Source organism: Taudactylus pleione, unplaced genomic scaffold (assembly GCF_031769625.1).
Source record: "Taudactylus pleione unplaced genomic scaffold, aTauple2 ptg000559l, whole genome shotgun sequence".
Lineage (NCBI taxonomy): Eukaryota > Metazoa > Chordata > Amphibia > Anura > Myobatrachidae > Taudactylus > Taudactylus pleione.
Window position 1 is genome coordinate 3,655,345 of NW_028284961.1, and position 17,740 is coordinate 3,673,084.

A 17,740-nucleotide genomic window follows, 5' to 3' on the forward strand; every position below is an offset into this window, starting at 1 on the left:
ATAGGACTGCACACACCCAGAGTAACAGTATGGAGGAGAGGAGGGGAGGGCACCTGTACATTACAGTAAGTAGACATCTGTACACATAGGACTGCACATACCCAGAGTGACAGTATAGAGGAGAGGAGGGGAGGGCACATGTACTTTACAGTAAGTAGATATATGTACACATAGGACTGCACACACCGAGAGTAACAGTATGGAGGAGAGGAGGGGAGGGCTCATGTACATTACAGTAAGTAGACATCTGTACACATAGGACTGCACACACCCAGAGTGACAGTATGGAGGAGAGGAGGGGAGGGCACATGTACATTACAGTAAGTAGACATCTGTACACTTAGTACTGCACACACCCAGAGTGACAGTATAGAGGAGAGGAGGGGAGGGCACATGTACATTACAGTAAGTAGACATCTGTGCACATAGGACTGCACACACCCAGAGTGACAGTATGGAGGAGAGGAGGGGAGGGCACATGTACTTTACAGTAAGTAGACATCTGTGCACATAGGACTGCACACACCCAGAGTGACAGTATGGAGGAGAGGAGTGGAGGGCACATGTACTTTACAGTAAGTAGATATCTGTACACATAGGACTGCACACACCCAGAGTGACAGTATGGAGGAGAGGAGGGGAGGGCATATGTACATTACAGTAAGTAGACATCTGTACACATAGGACTGCACACACCCAGAGTGACAGTATGGAGGAGAGGAGGGGAGGGCATATGTACATTACAGTAAGTAGACATCTGTACACTTAGGACTGCACACACCCAGAGTGACAGTATGGAGGAGAGGAGGGGAGGGCACATGTACATTACAGTAAGTAGACATCTGTACACATAGGACTGCACACACCCAGAGTGACAGTATGGAGGAGAGGAGGGGCGGGCACATGTACATTACAGTAAGTAGACATCTGTACACATAGGACTGCACACACCCAGAGTGACAGTATGGAGGAGAGGAGGGGAGGGCATATGTACATTACAGTAAGTTGATATCTATACACATAGGACTGCACACACCCAGAGTGACTGTTTGGAGGAGAGGAGGGGAGGGCACATGTACAATACAGTAAGTAGACATCTATACACATAGGACTGCACACACCCAGAGTGACTGTATGGATGAGAGGAGGGGAGGGCACATGTACATTACAGTAAGTAGATATCTATACACATAGGACTGCACACACCCAGAGTGACAGTATGGAGGAGAGGAGGGGAGGGCACATGTACATTACAGTAAGTAGACATCTGTACACATAGGACTGCACACACCCAGAGTGACAGTATGGAGGAGAGGAGGGGAGAGCACATGTACATTACAGTAAGTAGACATCTGTACACATAGGACTGCACACACCCAGAGTGACAGTATGGAGGAGAGGAGTGGAGGGCATATGTACATTACAGTAAGTAGATATCTATACACATAGGACTGCACACACCCAGAGTGACTGTATGGATGAGAGGAGGGGAGGGCACATGTACATTACAGTAAGTTGACATCTGTACACATAGGACTACACATACCCAGAGTGACTGTATGGAGGAGAGGAGGGGAGGGCACATGTACATTACAGTAAGTAGACATCTGTACACATAGGACTGCACACACCCAGAGTGACAGTATGGAGGAGAGGAGGGGTGGGCACATGTACATTACAGTAAGTAGACATCTGTACACATAGGACTGCACACACCCAGAGTGACAGTATTGAGGAGAGGAGGGGTGGGCACATGTACATTACAGTAAGTAGACATCTGTACACATAGGACTGCACACACCCAGAGTGACAGTATGGAGGAGAGGAGGGGAGGGCATATGTACATTACAGTAAGTAGACATCTGTACCCTTAGGACTGCACACACCCAGAGTGACAGTATGGGGAGAGGAGGGGAGGGCACATGTACATTACAGTAAATAGACATCTGTACCCTTAGGACTGCACACACCCAGAGTGACAGTATGGTGAGAGGAGGGGAGGGCACATGTACATTACAGTAAGTAGATATCTGTACACATAGGACAGCACACACCCAGAGTGACAGTATGGAGGAGAGGAGGGGAGGGCACATGTACATTACAGTAAGTAGACATCTGTACACATAGGACTGCACACACCCAGAGTGACAGTATGGAGGAGAGGAGGGGAGGGCACATGTACATTACAGTAAGTAGACATGTGTACACATAGGACTGCACACACCCAGAGTGACTGTATGGATGAGAGGAGGGGAGGGCACATGTACATTACAGTAAGTAGACATCTGTATACATAGGACTGCACATACCCAGAGTGACAGTATGGAGGAGAGGAGAGGCGGGCACATGTACATTACAGTAAGTAGATATCTGTACACATAGGACTGCACACACCCAGTGTGACAGTATGGAGGAGAGGAGGGACGGGCACATGTACATTACAGTAAGTAGACATCTGTACACATAGGACTGCACATACCCAGTGTGACAGTATGGAGGAGAGGAGGGGAGGGCACATGTACATTACAGTAAGTAGACATCTGTACCCTTAGGACTGCACACACCCAGAGTGACAGTATGGAGTAGAGGAGGGACGGGCACATGTACATTACAGTAAGTAGGCATCTGTACACATAGGACTGCACACACCCAGAGTGACAGTATGGAGGAGAGGAGGGGAGGGTACATGTACATTACAGTAAGTAGATATCTGTACTAGGGGTGTGCACCGGCCACTTTTCGGGTTTTGGTTTTGGATCTGGATCTTTCTTCGTGTTTTGGAACTGGATTGGTTTTGCCAAAACCACCCTTCCGTGTTTTGGGTTCTGTGTTTTGTGTTTTGGATCTGTATTTTTTTTTTTAAAAAGCATAAAAACAGCTAAAATTTCAGAATTTGGGTGTTTTTCTGCTCCTATGCAATTATTAACCTCAATAACCTTAATTTCCACTCATTTTCAATCTATTCTGAACACCTCACACCTCACAATAGTGTTTTTATATCCAAAAGGTTGCACCGAGGTAGCTGGATGACTATGCTAAGAGATATGAGTGGGCGGCACAAACACATGGTCCATCTTGGAGTGACACTGCAGTGGCAGACAGGATGGCAGTTTGAAAAACTAGGCCCCAAAAAGTACATAATTCAAAGAAAAAAAAGAGGCGCAAGATGGAATTGTCCTTGGGCCCTCCCACCCACCCTTATGTTGTATAACCAGGACATGCACACTTTAACAAACCAAACATTTCAGAGCCAGGGTCTGCCACACGACTGTGGCTGAAATGATTGGTTCGTTTGGGCCCCAAAAAACAAGCTGGCAATTAATCTGTTCCTGCACAAACTGGCTCTACGGAGGCAAGATGTCGTCCTCATCCTCCTCATCCACCGATTCCTCACCCTCTTCAGTGTTGTGTACATCCTCATCCTCACAGAGTATTAATTCTTCCCCGCTGGAATCCTCAACCACAGGTCCCTCTGTACGTACTGGAGGCTGGTCTCCCTGGAAGAGTTGAGAATTCATTTTATGAACATCATCTTCTCCACATTTTGTGGAAGCAACCTCCTACGCCTTTCGCTGACAAGGTTCCTGGCTGCACTAAACACTCTTTCGGAGTACACACTGGAGGGGGGGCAACTCAGGTAAAATAGAGCCAGTTTGTACAGGGACCTCCAAATTGCTTCTTTTTCCTGCCAGTACAGGTATGGACTGTCTGACATGCCTACTAGGATGCTGTCAGCGATGTAATCCTTTAACAGACAGACGCACGCTTGTCTCTGCTGCTTTGAGGATGCAAGTGCAGCTACAGCCCACACATTTCACAAAGACAGAAAAAAAAGAAGAATATTCTTATTGTTTGTGGAGTGCACTTTGAGGGTTACACCACCCTTTTACAGACAGACGCACGCTTGTCGCTGCTGCTTTTAGGATGCAGGTGCGGCTACAGCCCACACATTTCACAAAGAGAAAAAAAAATAAGATTTTTTTTATTGTTTGTGGAGCGCACTTTGAGGGTTACACCACCCTTTAACAGACAGACGCACGCTTGTCGCTGCTGCTTTGAGGACAGTATCATATGCAGTGACAGTAGACTTGTCAGAAATTGTTGGCACATCCTTCAGTCCGGACCAGATGTCCAAACCGGCCCTTGACTTATGACACAGGCGTAAGCTTGGCGCTGCTACTGTGTTGATGCACGTGCGGCTACATCGCACACAAGTCACAAACATTAAAAAAAATCGTTTTTTATTTTTTGGAGCACTTTGAGGATTACACCACCCTTTAACAGACAGACGCACGCTTGTCGCTGCAGCTTTGAGGATGCAGGTGGAATCTAGATGGGATTTGGAACCGGGGACACACTACCTCCATCAATTGTCTAAATCCCACTGCACTAATGGCGGATACCGGACGCACGTCTAACACCAACATAGCAGTCAAGGCCTCAGTTATACGTTTTGCTTCAGGATGACTGCTGTCGTACTTCATCCTCATCGCTAGGGACTGTTGGAGTGTCAATTGTTTAGTAAAAGTAGTGGTGTTCCTACTTCCTCTCTGGGATGATGAACAACTCCCAGCAGCAGCAACAGCACTAGGAGGAAGTGGTTCTTGATCTTTCCTTATTTTATTTTTATCGGAGAAAGTTTGGTCCTCCATTTATGTTATATTGATATATACGTGCGGCTAAGGCGCACACAAACACAGAAAATATTTTTTTATTTTTGCTGGAGAGTAGTGCACTTTGTGGGTTACACCACCCTTTAAGAAATGAGCCAGCCGGCTCTTTACTTATGGGACACAGGCGCACGCTTGGCGCTGCTCATTTGTTGATGCACATGCAGCCGCAATGCACACAGTTCACAAACACAGAAAATTATTTTTTTATTTGGTTTAGAGTGTACTTTGGGGGTTACAGCACCCTTTAATGGTTAAGCCAGCCGGCCCTTTACTTATGACACAGGCACATGCTTGGCACTACTTTGTTGATGCACGTGTGGCTACTGCGCACACAATTCACAAACACAGAAAAAATATATATTTTTGTAGCACTTGGGGGAGAACCCCTGATGGACAGAAAACCCGTGGACAACACTACAGCACCCCTTTAGGACTGGGACACTGCACAGGACTTTGGAGTGGACACAGCTCCTATGGACAACTGACTGCACAACACAGTCCAGCCAGCCCCTATGGACTTTGAAGTATTGGACACAGCCCCTATGGACAACAGTTGCACAGCACAACACAGCCAGCCCCTATGGACTTTGAAGTAGTGGACAACAGCAGCACAGCGCAGCACAGCACAACACTACTCTGCACTACACTACACTACACAGCCCAGCCAGCCTAAACTCCCACCCTCCCTCTTCACTGTCCACAGCCGAGTGAGAAAATGGCGCCGACGCGAGTACCTTATATAGGATCCAAAACCCGCGAGACCCGGAAGGCGGGATGATGATGTTATGCCTCGATTTATGATCCGAGTCAGGCGGGAAAAGTCGAGCCTGACTCGGATCGGCCTCGGATCGGGGGAGTTCGGATTTCAGATATCCGAACCCAATCACCCTAATCTGTACACATAGGACTGCACACACCCAGAGTGACAGTATGGAGGAGAGGAGGGGAGGGCACATGTACATTACAGTAAGTAGACATCTGTACACATAGGACAGCACACACCAGAGTGACAGTATGGATGAGAGGAGGGGCGGGCACATATACATTACAGTAAGTAGATATCTGTACACATAGGACTGCACACACCCAGAGTGACAGTATGGAGGAGAGGAGGGGCGGGCACATGTACATTACAGTAAGTAGATATCTGTACACATAGGACAGCACACACCCAGAGTGACAGTATGGAGGAGAGGAGGGGAGGGCACATGTACATTACAGTAAGTAGACATCTGTACACATAGGACAGCACACACCCAGAGTGACAGTATGGAGGAGAGGAGGGGAGGGCACATGTACATTACAGTAAGTAGATATCTGTACACATAGGACAGCACACACCCAGAGTGACAGTATGGAGGAGAGGAGGGGAGGGCACATGTACATTACAGTAAGTAGACATCTGTACACATAGGACAGCACACACCCAGAGTGACAGTATGGAGGAGAGGAGGGGAGGGCACATGTACATTACAGTAAGCAGACATCTTTACACATAGGACTGCACACACCCAGAGTGACAGTATAGAGGAGAGGAGGGGAGGGCACATGTACATTACAGTAATTAGACATCTGTACACAAAGGACAGCACACACCCAGAGTGACAGTATGGAGGAGAGGAGGGGACGGCACATGTACTTTACAGTAAGTAGACATCTGTACACATAGGACAGCACACACCCAGAGTGACAGTATAGAGGAGGGGAGGGCACATGTACATTACAGTAATTAGACATCTGTACACATAGGACAGCACACACCCAGAGTTACAGTATGGAGGAGAGGAGGGGAGGGCACATGTACATTACAGTAAGTAGACATCTTTACACATAGGACTGCACACACCAGAGTGATAGTATGGAGGAGAGAAGGGGAGGGCACATGTACATTACAGTAATTAGACATCTGTACACATAGGACTGCACACACCCAGGGTGACAGTATGGAGGAGAGGAGGGGAGGGCACATGTACATTACAGTAAGTAGATATCTGTACAGATAGGACTACACACACCAGAGTGACAGTATGGAGGAGGGGAGGGCACATGTACATTACAGTAAGTAGACATCTGTACACATAGGACTGCACACACCCAGAGTGACATTATGGAGGAGAGGAGGGGAGGGCACATGTACATTACAGTAAGTAGACATCTGTACACATAGGACTGCACACACCCAGGGTGACAGTATGGAGGAGAGGAGGGGAGGGCACATGTACATTACAGTAAGTAGATATCTGTACAGATAGGACAGCACACACCCAGAGTGACATTATGGAGGAGAGGAGGGGAGGGCACATGTACATTACAGTAAGTAGACATCTGTACACATAGGACTGCACACACCCAGAGTGACAGTATGGAGGTGAGGAGGAGAGGGCACATGTACAATACAGTAAGTAGACATCTGTACACATAGGACTGCACACACACCCAGAGTGACAGTATGGAGGTGAGGAGGAGAGGGCACATGTACATTACAGTATGTAGGAGAGGAGGGATAGGCACATGTACATTACAGTAAGTAGATATCTGTACACATAGGACTGCACGCACCCAGAGTGACAGTATGGAGGAGAGGGGGGGAGGGCACATGTACATTACAGTAAGTAGACATCTGTACACATAGGACTGCACACAACCAGAGTGACAGTATGGAGGAGAGGAGGGGAGGGCACATGTACATTACAGTAAGTAGATATCTGTACACATAGGATAGCAAAAAACCCAGACTGACAGTATGGAGGAGAGGAGGGGAGGGCACATGTACATTACAGTAAGTAGTCATCTGTACATATAGGACTGCACACACCAAGAGTGACAGTATAGAGGAGAGAAGGGGAGAGCACATGTACATTACAGTAAGTAGATATCTGTGCACTTAGGACTTCACACACCCAGAGTGTCAGTATGGAGGAGAGGAGGGGAGGGCACCTGTACTTTACAGTAAGTAGAAATCTGTACACATAGGACTGCACACACCCAGAGTAACAGTATGGAGGAGAGGAGGGGAGGGCACCTGTACATTACAGTAAGTAGACATCTGTACACATAGGACTGCACATACTCAGAGTGACAGTATAGAGGAGAGGAGGGGAGGGCACATGTACTTTACAGTAAGTAGATATATGTACACATAGGACTGCACACACCGAGAGTAACAGTATGGAGGAGAGGAGGGGAAGGCTCATGTACATTACAGTAAGTAGACATCTGTACACATAGGACTGCACACACCCAGAGTGACAGTATGGAGGAGAGGAGGGGAGGGCACATGTACATTACAGTAAGTAGACATCTGTACACTTAGTACTGCACACACCCAGAGTGACAGTATAGAGGAGAGGAGGGGAGGGCACATGTACATTACAGTAAGTAGACATCTGTGCACATAGGACTGCACACACCCAGAGTGACAGTATGGAGGAGAGGAGGGGAGGGCACATGTACTTTACAGTAAGTAGACATCTGTGCACATAGGACTGCACACACCCAGAGTGACAGTATGGAGGAGAGGAGTGGAGGGCACATGTACTTTACAGTAAGTAGATATCTGTACACATAGGACTGCACACACCCAGAGTGACAGTATGGAGGAGAGGAGGGGAGGGCATATGTACATTACAGTAAGTAGACATCTGTACACATAGGACTGCACACACCCAGAGTGACAGTATGGAGGAGAGGAGGGGAGGGCATATGTACATTACAGTAAGTAGACATCTGTACCCTTAGGACTGCACACACCCAGAGTGACAGTATGGAGGAGAGGAGGGGAGGGCACATGTACATTACAGTAAGTAGACATCTGTACACATAGGACTGCACACACCCAGAGTGACAGTATGGAGGAGAGGAGGGGCGGGCACATGTACATTACAGTAAGTAGACATCTGTACACATAGGACTGCACACACCCAGAGTGACAGTATGGAGGAGAGGAGGGGAGGGCATATGTACATTACAGTAAGTTGATATCTATACACATAGGACTGCACACACCCAGAGTGACAGTTTGGAGGAGAGGAGGGGAGGGCACATGTACAATACAGTAAGTAGACATCTATACACATAGGACTGCACACACCCAGAGTGACTGTATGGATGAGAGGAGGGGAGGGCACATGTACATTACAGTAAGTTGACATCTGTACACATAGGACTGCACATACCCAGAGTGACAGTATGGAGGAGAGGAGGGACAGGCACGTGTACATTACAGTAAGTAGACATCTGTACACATAGGACTGCACATACCCAGAGTGACAGTATGGAGGAGAGGAGGGGATGGCACATGTACATTACAGTAAGTAGACATCTGTACACATAGGACTGCACATACCCAGAGTGACAGTATGGAGGAGAGGAGGGGTGGGCATATGTACATTACAGTAAGTAGGCATCTGTACACATAGGACTGCACACACCCAGAGTGACAGTATAGAGGAGAGGAGGGGAGGGCACATGTACATTACAGTAAGTAGATATATGTACACATAGGACTGCACACACCCAGAGTGACAGTATAGAGGAGAGGACGGGAGGGCACATGTACTTTACAGTAAGTAGATATCTGTACACATAGGACTGCACACACCCAGAGTGACAGTATGGAGGAGAGGAGGGGCGGGCACATGTACATTACAGTAAGTAGACATCTGTACACATAGGACTGCACACACCCAGAGTGACAGTATGGAGGAAAGGAGGGGAGGGCACATGTACATTACAGTAAGTAGACATCTGTACACATAGGACTGCACACACCCAGAGTGACAGTATGGAGGAGAGGAGGGGTAAGCACATGTACATTACAGTAAGTAGACATCTGTACCCTTAGGACTGCACACACCCAGAGTGACAGTATGGAGGAGAGGAGGGGAGGGCACATGTACATTACAGTAAGTAGACATGTGTACCCTTAGGACTGCACACACCCAGAGTGACAGTATGGAGGAGAGGAGGGGAGGGCACATGTACATTACAGTAAGTAGACATCTGTACACATAGGACTGCACACACCCAGAGTGACAGTATGGAGGAGAGGAGGGGAGAGCACATGTACATTACAGTAAGTAGACATCTGTACACATAGGACTGCACACACCCAGAGTGACAGTATGGAGGAGAGGAGTGGAGGGCATATGTACATTACAGTAAGTAGATATCTATACACATAGGACTGCACACACCCAGAGTGACAGTATGGAGGAGAGGAGGGGCGGGCACATGTACAATACAGTAAGTAGACATCTATACACATAGGACTGCACACACCCAGAGTGACTGTATGGATGAGAGGAGGGGAGGGCACATGTACATTACAGTAAGTTGACATCTGTACACATAGGACTACACATACCCAGAGTGACTGTATGGAGGAGAGGAGGGGAGGGCACATGTACATTACAGTAAGTAGACATCTGTACACATAGGACTGCACACACCCAGAGTGACAGTATGGAGGAGAGGAGGGGTGGGCACATGTACATTACAGTAAGTAGACATCTGTACACATAGGACTGCACACACCCAGAGTGACAGTATTGAGGAGAGGAGGGGTGGGCACATGTACATTACAGTAAGTAGACATCTGTACACATAGGACTGCACACACCCAGAGTGACAGTATGGAGGAGAGGAGGGGAGGGCATATGTACATTACAGTAAGTAGACATCTGTACCCTTAGGACTGCACACACCCAGAGTGACAGTATGGGGAGAGGAGGGGAGGGCACATGTACATTACAGTAAATAGACATCTGTACCCTTAGGACTGCACACACCCAGAGTGACAGTATGGTGAGAGGAGGGGAGGGCACATGTACATTACAGTAAGTAGATATCTGTACACATAGGACAGCACACACCCAGAGTGACAGTATGGAGGAGAGGAGGGGAGGGCACATGTACATTACAGTAAGTAGACATCTGTACACATAGGACTGCACACACCCAGAGTGACAGTATGGAGGAGAGGAGGGGAGGGCACATGTACATTACAGTAAGTAGACATGTGTACACATAGGACTGCACACACCCAGAGTGACTGTATGGATGAGAGGAGGGGAGGGCACATGTACATTACAGTAAGTAGACATCTGTACACATAGGACTGCACATACCCAGAGTGACAGTATGGAGGAGAGGAGAGGCGGGCACATGTACATTACAGTAAGTAGATATCTGTACACATAGGACTGCACACACCCAGTGTGACAGTATGGAGGAGAGGAGGGACGGGCACATGTACATTACAGTAAGTAGACATCTGTACACATAGGACTGCACATACCCAGTGTGACAGTATGGAGGAGAGGAGGGGAGGGCACATGTACATTTCAGTAAGTAGACATCTGTACCCTTAGGACTGCACACACCCAGAGTGACAGTATGGAGGAGAGGAGGGACGGGCACATGTACATTACAGTAAGTAGGCATCTGTACACATAGGACTGCACACACCCAGAGTGACAGTATGGAGGAGAGGAGGGGAGGGTACATGTACATTACAGTAAGTAGATATCTGTACTAGGGGTGTGCACCGGCCACTTTTCGGGTTTTGGTTTTGGATCTGGATCTTTCTTCGTGTTTTGGAACTGGATTGGTTTTGCCAAAACCACCCTTCCGTGTTTTGGGTTCTGTGTTTTGTGTTTTGGATCTGTATTTTTTTTTTTAAAAAGCATAAAAACAGCTAAAATTTCAGAATTTGGGTGTTTTTCTGCTCCTATGCAATTATTAACCTCAATAACCTTAATTTCCACTCATTTTCAATCTATTCTGAACACCTCACACCTCACAATAGTGTTTTTATATCCAAAAGGTTGCACCGAGGTAGCTGGATGACTATGCTAAGAGATATGAGTGGGCGGCACAAACACATGGTCCATCTTGGAGTGACACTGCAGTGGCAGACAGGATGGCAGTTTGAAAAACTAGGCCCCAAAAAGTACATAATTCAAAGAAAAAAAAGAGGCGCAAGATGGAATTGTCCTTGGGCCCTCCCACCCACCCTTATGTTGTATAACCAGGACATGCACACTTTAACAAACCAAACATTTCAGAGCCAGGGTCTGCCACACGACTGTGGCTGAAATGATTGGTTCGTTTGGGCCCCAAAAAACAAGCTGGCAATTAATCTGTTCCTGCACAAACTGGCTCTACGGAGGCAAGATGTCGTCCTCATCCTCCTCATCCACCGATTCCTCACCCTCTTCAGTGTTGTGTACATCCTCATCCTCACAGAGTATTAATTCTTCCCCGCTGGAATCCTCAACCACAGGTCCCTCTGTACGTACTGGAGGCTGGTCTCCCTGGAAGAGTTGAGAATTCATTTTATGAACATCATCTTCTCCACATTTTGTGGAAGCAACCTCCTACGCCTTTCGCTGACAAGGTTCCTGGCTGCACTAAACACTCTTTCGGAGTACACACTGGAGGGGGGGCAACTCAGGTAAAATAGAGCCAGTTTGTACAGGGACCTCCAAATTGCTTCTTTTTCCTGCCAGTACAGGTATGGACTGTCTGACATGCCTACTAGGATGCTGTCAGCGATGTAATCCTTTAACAGACAGACGCACGCTTGTCTCTGCTGCTTTGAGGATGCAAGTGCAGCTACAGCCCACACATTTCACAAAGACAGAAAAAAAAGAAGAATATTCTTATTGTTTGTGGAGTGCACTTTGAGGGTTACACCACCCTTTTACAGACAGACGCACGCTTGTCGCTGCTGCTTTTAGGATGCAGGTGCGGCTACAGCCCACACATTTCACAAAGAGAAAAAAAAATAAGAATTTTTTTATTGTTTGTGGAGCGCACTTTGAGGGTTACACCACCCTTTAACAGACAGACGCACGCTTGTCGCTGCTGCTTTGAGGACAGTATCATATGCAGTGACAGTAGACTTGTCAGAAATTGTTGGCACATCCTTCAGTCCAGACCAGATGTCCAAACCGGCCCTTGACTTATGACACAGGCGTAAGCTTGGCGCTGCTACTGTGTTGATGCACGTGCGGCTACATCGCACACAAGTCACAAACATTAAAAAAAATCGTTTTTTATTTTTTGGAGCACTTTGAGGATTACACCACCCTTTAACAGACAGACGCACGCTTGTCGCTGCAGCTTTGAGGATGCAGGTGGAATCTAGATGGGATTTGGAACCGGGGACACACTACCTCCATCAATTGTCTAAATCCCACTGCACTAATGGCGGATACCGGACGCACGTCTAACACCAACATAGCAGTCAAGGCCTCAGTTATACGTTTTGCTTCAGGATGACTGCTGTCGTACTTCATCCTCATCGCTAGGGACTGTTGGAGTGTCAATTGTTTAGTAAAAGTAGTGGTGTTCCTACTTCCTCTCTGGGATGATGAACAACTCCCAGCAGCAGCAACAGCACTAGGAGGAAGTGGTTCTTGATCTTTCCTTATTTTATTTTTATCGGAGAAAGTTTGGTCCTCCATTTATGTTATATTGATATATACGTGCGGCTAAGGCGCACACAAACACAGAAAATATTTTTTTATTTTTGCTGGAGAGTAGTGCACTTTGTGGGTTACACCACCCTTTAAGAAATGAGCCAGCCGGCTCTTTACTTATGGGACACAGGCGCACGCTTGGCGCTGCTCATTTGTTGATGCACATGCAGCCGCAATGCACACAGTTCACAAACACAGAAAATTATTTTTTTATTTGGTTTAGAGTGTACTTTGGGGGTTACAGCACCCTTTAATGGTTAAGCCAGCCGGCCCTTTACTTATGACACAGGCACATGCTTGGCACTACTTTGTTGATGCACGTGTGGCTACTGCGCACACAATTCACAAACACAGAAAAAATATATATTTTTGTAGCACTTGGGGGAGAACCCCTGATGGACAGAAAACCCGTGGACAACACTACAGCACCCCTTTAGGACTGGGACACTGCACAGGACTTTGGAGTGGACACAGCTCCTATGGACAACTGACTGCACAACACAGTCCAGCCAGCCCCTATGGACTTTGAAGTATTGGACACAGCCCCTATGGACAACAGTTGCACAGCACAACACAGCCAGCCCCTATGGACTTTGAAGTAGTGGACAACAGCAGCACAGCGCAGCACAGCACAACACTACTCTGCACTACACTACACAGCCCAGCCAGCCTAAACTCCCACCCTCCCTCTTCACTGTCCACAGCCGAGTGAGAAAATGGCGCCGACGCGAGTACCTTATATAGGATCCAAAACCCGCGAGACCCGGAAGGCGGGATGATGATGTTATGCCTCGATTTATGATCCGAGTCAGGCGGGAAAAGTCGAGCCTGACTCGGATCGGCCTCGGATCGGGGGAGTTCGGATTTCAGATATCCGAACCCAATCACCCTAATCTGTACACATAGGACTGCACACACCCAGAGTGACAGTATGGAGGAGAGGAGAGGAGGGGAGGGCACATGTACATTACAGTAAGTAGACATCTGTACACATAGGACAGCACACACCAGAGTGACAGTATGGATGAGAGGAGGGGCGGGCACATATACATTACAGTAAGTAGATATCTGTACACATAGGACTGCACACACCCAGAGTGACAGTATGGAGGAGAGGAGGGGCGGGCACATGTACATTACAGTAAGTAGATATCTGTACACATAGGACAGCACACACCCAGAGTGACAGTATGGAGGAGAGGAGGGGAGGGCACATGTACATTACAGTAAGTAGACATCTGTACACATAGGACAGCACACAGCCAGAGTGACAGTATGGAGGAGAGGAGGGGAGGGCACATGTACATTACAGTAAGTAGATATCTGTACACATAGGACAGCACACACCCAGAGTGACAGTATGGAGGAGAGGAGGGGAGGGCACATGTACATTACAGTAAGTAGACATCTGTACACATAGGACAGCACACACCCAGAGTGACAGTATGGAGGAGAGGAGGGGAGGGCACATGTACATTACAGTAAGCAGACATCTTTACACATAGGACTGCACACACCCAGAGTGACAGTATAGAGGAGAGGAGGGGAGGGCACATGTACATTACAGTAATTAGACATCTGTACACATAGGACAGCACACACCCAGAGTGACAGTATGGAGGAGAGGAGGGGAGGGCACATGTACTTTACAGTAAGTAGACATCTGTACACATAGGACAGCACACACCCAGAGTGACAGTATAGAGGAGAGGAGGGGAGGGCACATGTACATTACAGTAATTAGACATCTGTACACATAGGACAGCACACACCCAGAGTTACAGTATGGAGGAGAGGAGGGGAGGGCACATGTACATTACAGTAAGTAGACATCTTTACACATAGGACTGCACACACCAGAGTGATAGTATGGAGGAGAGAAGGGGAGGGCACATGTACATTACAGTAATTAGACATCTGTACACATAGGACTGCACACACCCAGGGTGACAGTATGGAGGAGAGGAGGGGAGGGCACATGTACATTACAGTAAGTAGATATCTGTACAGATAGGACTACACACACCAGAGTGACAGTATGGAGGAGGGGAGGGCACATGTACATTACAGTAAGTAGACATCTGTACACATAGGACTGCACACACCCAGAGTGACATTATGGAGGAGAGGAGGGGAGGGCACATGTACATTACAGTAAGTAGACATCTGTACACATAGGACTGCACACACCCAGGGTGACAGTATGGAGGAGAGGAGGGGAGGGCACATGTACATTACAGTAAGTAGATATCTGTACAGATAGGACAGCACACACCCAGAGTGACATTATGGAGGAGAGGAGGGGAGGGCACATGTACATTACAGTAAGTAGACATCTGTACACATAGGACTGCACATACCCAGAGTGACAGTATGGAGGTGAGGAGGAGAGGGCACATGTACAATACAGTAAGTAGACATCTGTACACATAGGACTGCACACACACCCAGAGTGACAGTATGGAGGTGAGGAGGAGAGGGCACATGTACATTACAGTATGTAGGAGAGGAGGGATAGGCACATGTACATTACAGTAAGTAGATATCTGTACACATAGGACTGCACGCACCCAGAGTGTCAGTATGGAGGAGAGGAGGGGAGGGTACATGTACATTACAGTAAGTAGACAACTGTACACTTAGGACTGCACATACCCAGAGTGACAGTATGGAGGAAAGGAGGGGAGGGCACATGTACATTACAGTAAGTAGACATCTGTACACATAGGACTGCACATACCCAGAGTGACAGTATGGAGGTGAGGAGGAGAGGGCACATGTACAATACAGTAAGTAGACATCTGTACACATAGGACTGCACACACACCCAGAGTGACAGTATGGAGGTGAGGAGGAGAGGGCACATGTACATTACAGTATGTAGGAGAGGAGGGATAGGCACATGTACATTACAGTAAGTAGATATCTGTACACATAGGACTGCACGCACCCAGAGTGTCAGTATGGAGGAGAGGAGGGGAGGGTACATGTACATTACAGTAAGTAGACAACTGTACACTTAGGACTGCACATACCCAGAGTGACAGTATGGAGGAAAGGAGGGGAGGGTACATGTACATTACAGTAAGTAGACAACTGTACACTTAGGACTGCACATACCCAGAGTGACAGTATGGAGGAAAGGAGGGGAGGGCACATGTACATTACAGTAAGTAGACATCTGTACACATAGGACTGCACACACAAGAGTGACAATATGGAGGAGAGGAGGGGAGGGCACATGTACATTACAGTAAGTAGATATATGTACACATAGGACTACACACACCCAGAGTGACAGTATGGAGGAGAGGAGGGACGGGCACATGTACATTTCAGTAAGTAGACATCTGTACCCTTAGGACTGCACACACCCAGAGTGACAGTATGGAGGAGAGGAGGGGAGAGCACATGTACATTACAGTAAGTAGACATCTGTACACATAGGACTGCACATACCCAGAGTGACAGTATGGAGGAGAGGAGGGGAGGGCACATGTACATTACAGTAAGTAGACATCTGTACACTTAGGACTGCACACACCCAGAGTGACAGTATGGAGGAGAGGAGGGGAGAGCACATGTACATTACAGTAAGTTGAAATTTGTACACTTAGGACTGTACAGATCAGGTCCTACACATTATTATTATGATTATTATTATTATTATTATTATTATTATTATTATTAACAGTTTCTTATATTGGCAGCATATTCCGTTGCGCTTTAAAATTGTAAACATTAATAGAACAAAACTAGGTAATAACAGACATATATAGGTAGGAAGGCCCTGCTCGCAAGCTTACAATCTATAGGGAAATAGGCATTGATACACAAGGATAGGTGCAAGGACACATGTGCAGGACCTGATGTGTACATGTGCAGGACTGGGATGTAGTCAGCATCCGGCAAGCAGGATGCTGACGGGCAAAATTCCGGTGCCAAAATCCCAACAGCATCAGGATCCTGGCAATAGAATCTCGACCGCCGGCATCCTGAAGGTAAGTATCGGGCATTAGGGGGAGGGATAGGGTTAGGGTGTGGGGTTAGACATTAGAGAAAGAGTTAGACACTAGGTGGCAGGGTTCTGATTAGGTTGAGGGGAGGGAAGGTTAGAATTAGGCACTAGGGAGAGGTTAGGTTTAGTCGCCAAACTTGGAGTGTTGGTTTAGGATGCAGGGAGAGGGAAACTGGGGTTAGGCACTAGGGGGAGGTTAGCGTTAGGCACCATGGAGGGAGTGTTAGGTTGAGGGTGCAGGGAGGAGGAGACTAGAGTACAGCACTAAGGGGAGGTTAGCATTAGGCACCAGGGAGGGAGTGTTAGGTTGAGGGTGCAGGGAGGAGGAGACTAGAGTACAGCACTAAGGGGAGGTTAGCATTAGGCACCAGGGAGGGAGTGTTAGGTTGAGGGTGCAAGGAGGAGGAGACTAGAGTTCAGCACTAGGGGGGAGGTTAGCGTTAGGCACCAGGGAGGGAGTGTTAGGTTTAGGGTGCAGGGAGGAGGAGACTAGAGTACGGCACTAGGGGGGAGGTTAGCGTTAGGCACCAGGGAGGAAGTGTTAGGTTGAGGGTGCAGGGAGG

General features: G+C 47.6%; 1 protein-coding gene across 1 annotated transcript in view; it reads right to left on the reverse strand.

Moving 5' to 3' along the window:
- The window catches only part of LOC148481856 (uncharacterized), a 102,201-nt gene that overhangs the window by 65,432 nt on the left and 19,029 nt on the right, over positions 1–17,740 (reverse strand). The window contains exon 3 of the mRNA XM_088452936.1: positions 12,896–12,977. Within this exon, the coding sequence (XP_088309062.1) occupies positions 12,896–12,977 (82 nt within the window). The remainder of the gene's footprint in view (positions 1–12,895; positions 12,978–17,740) is intronic.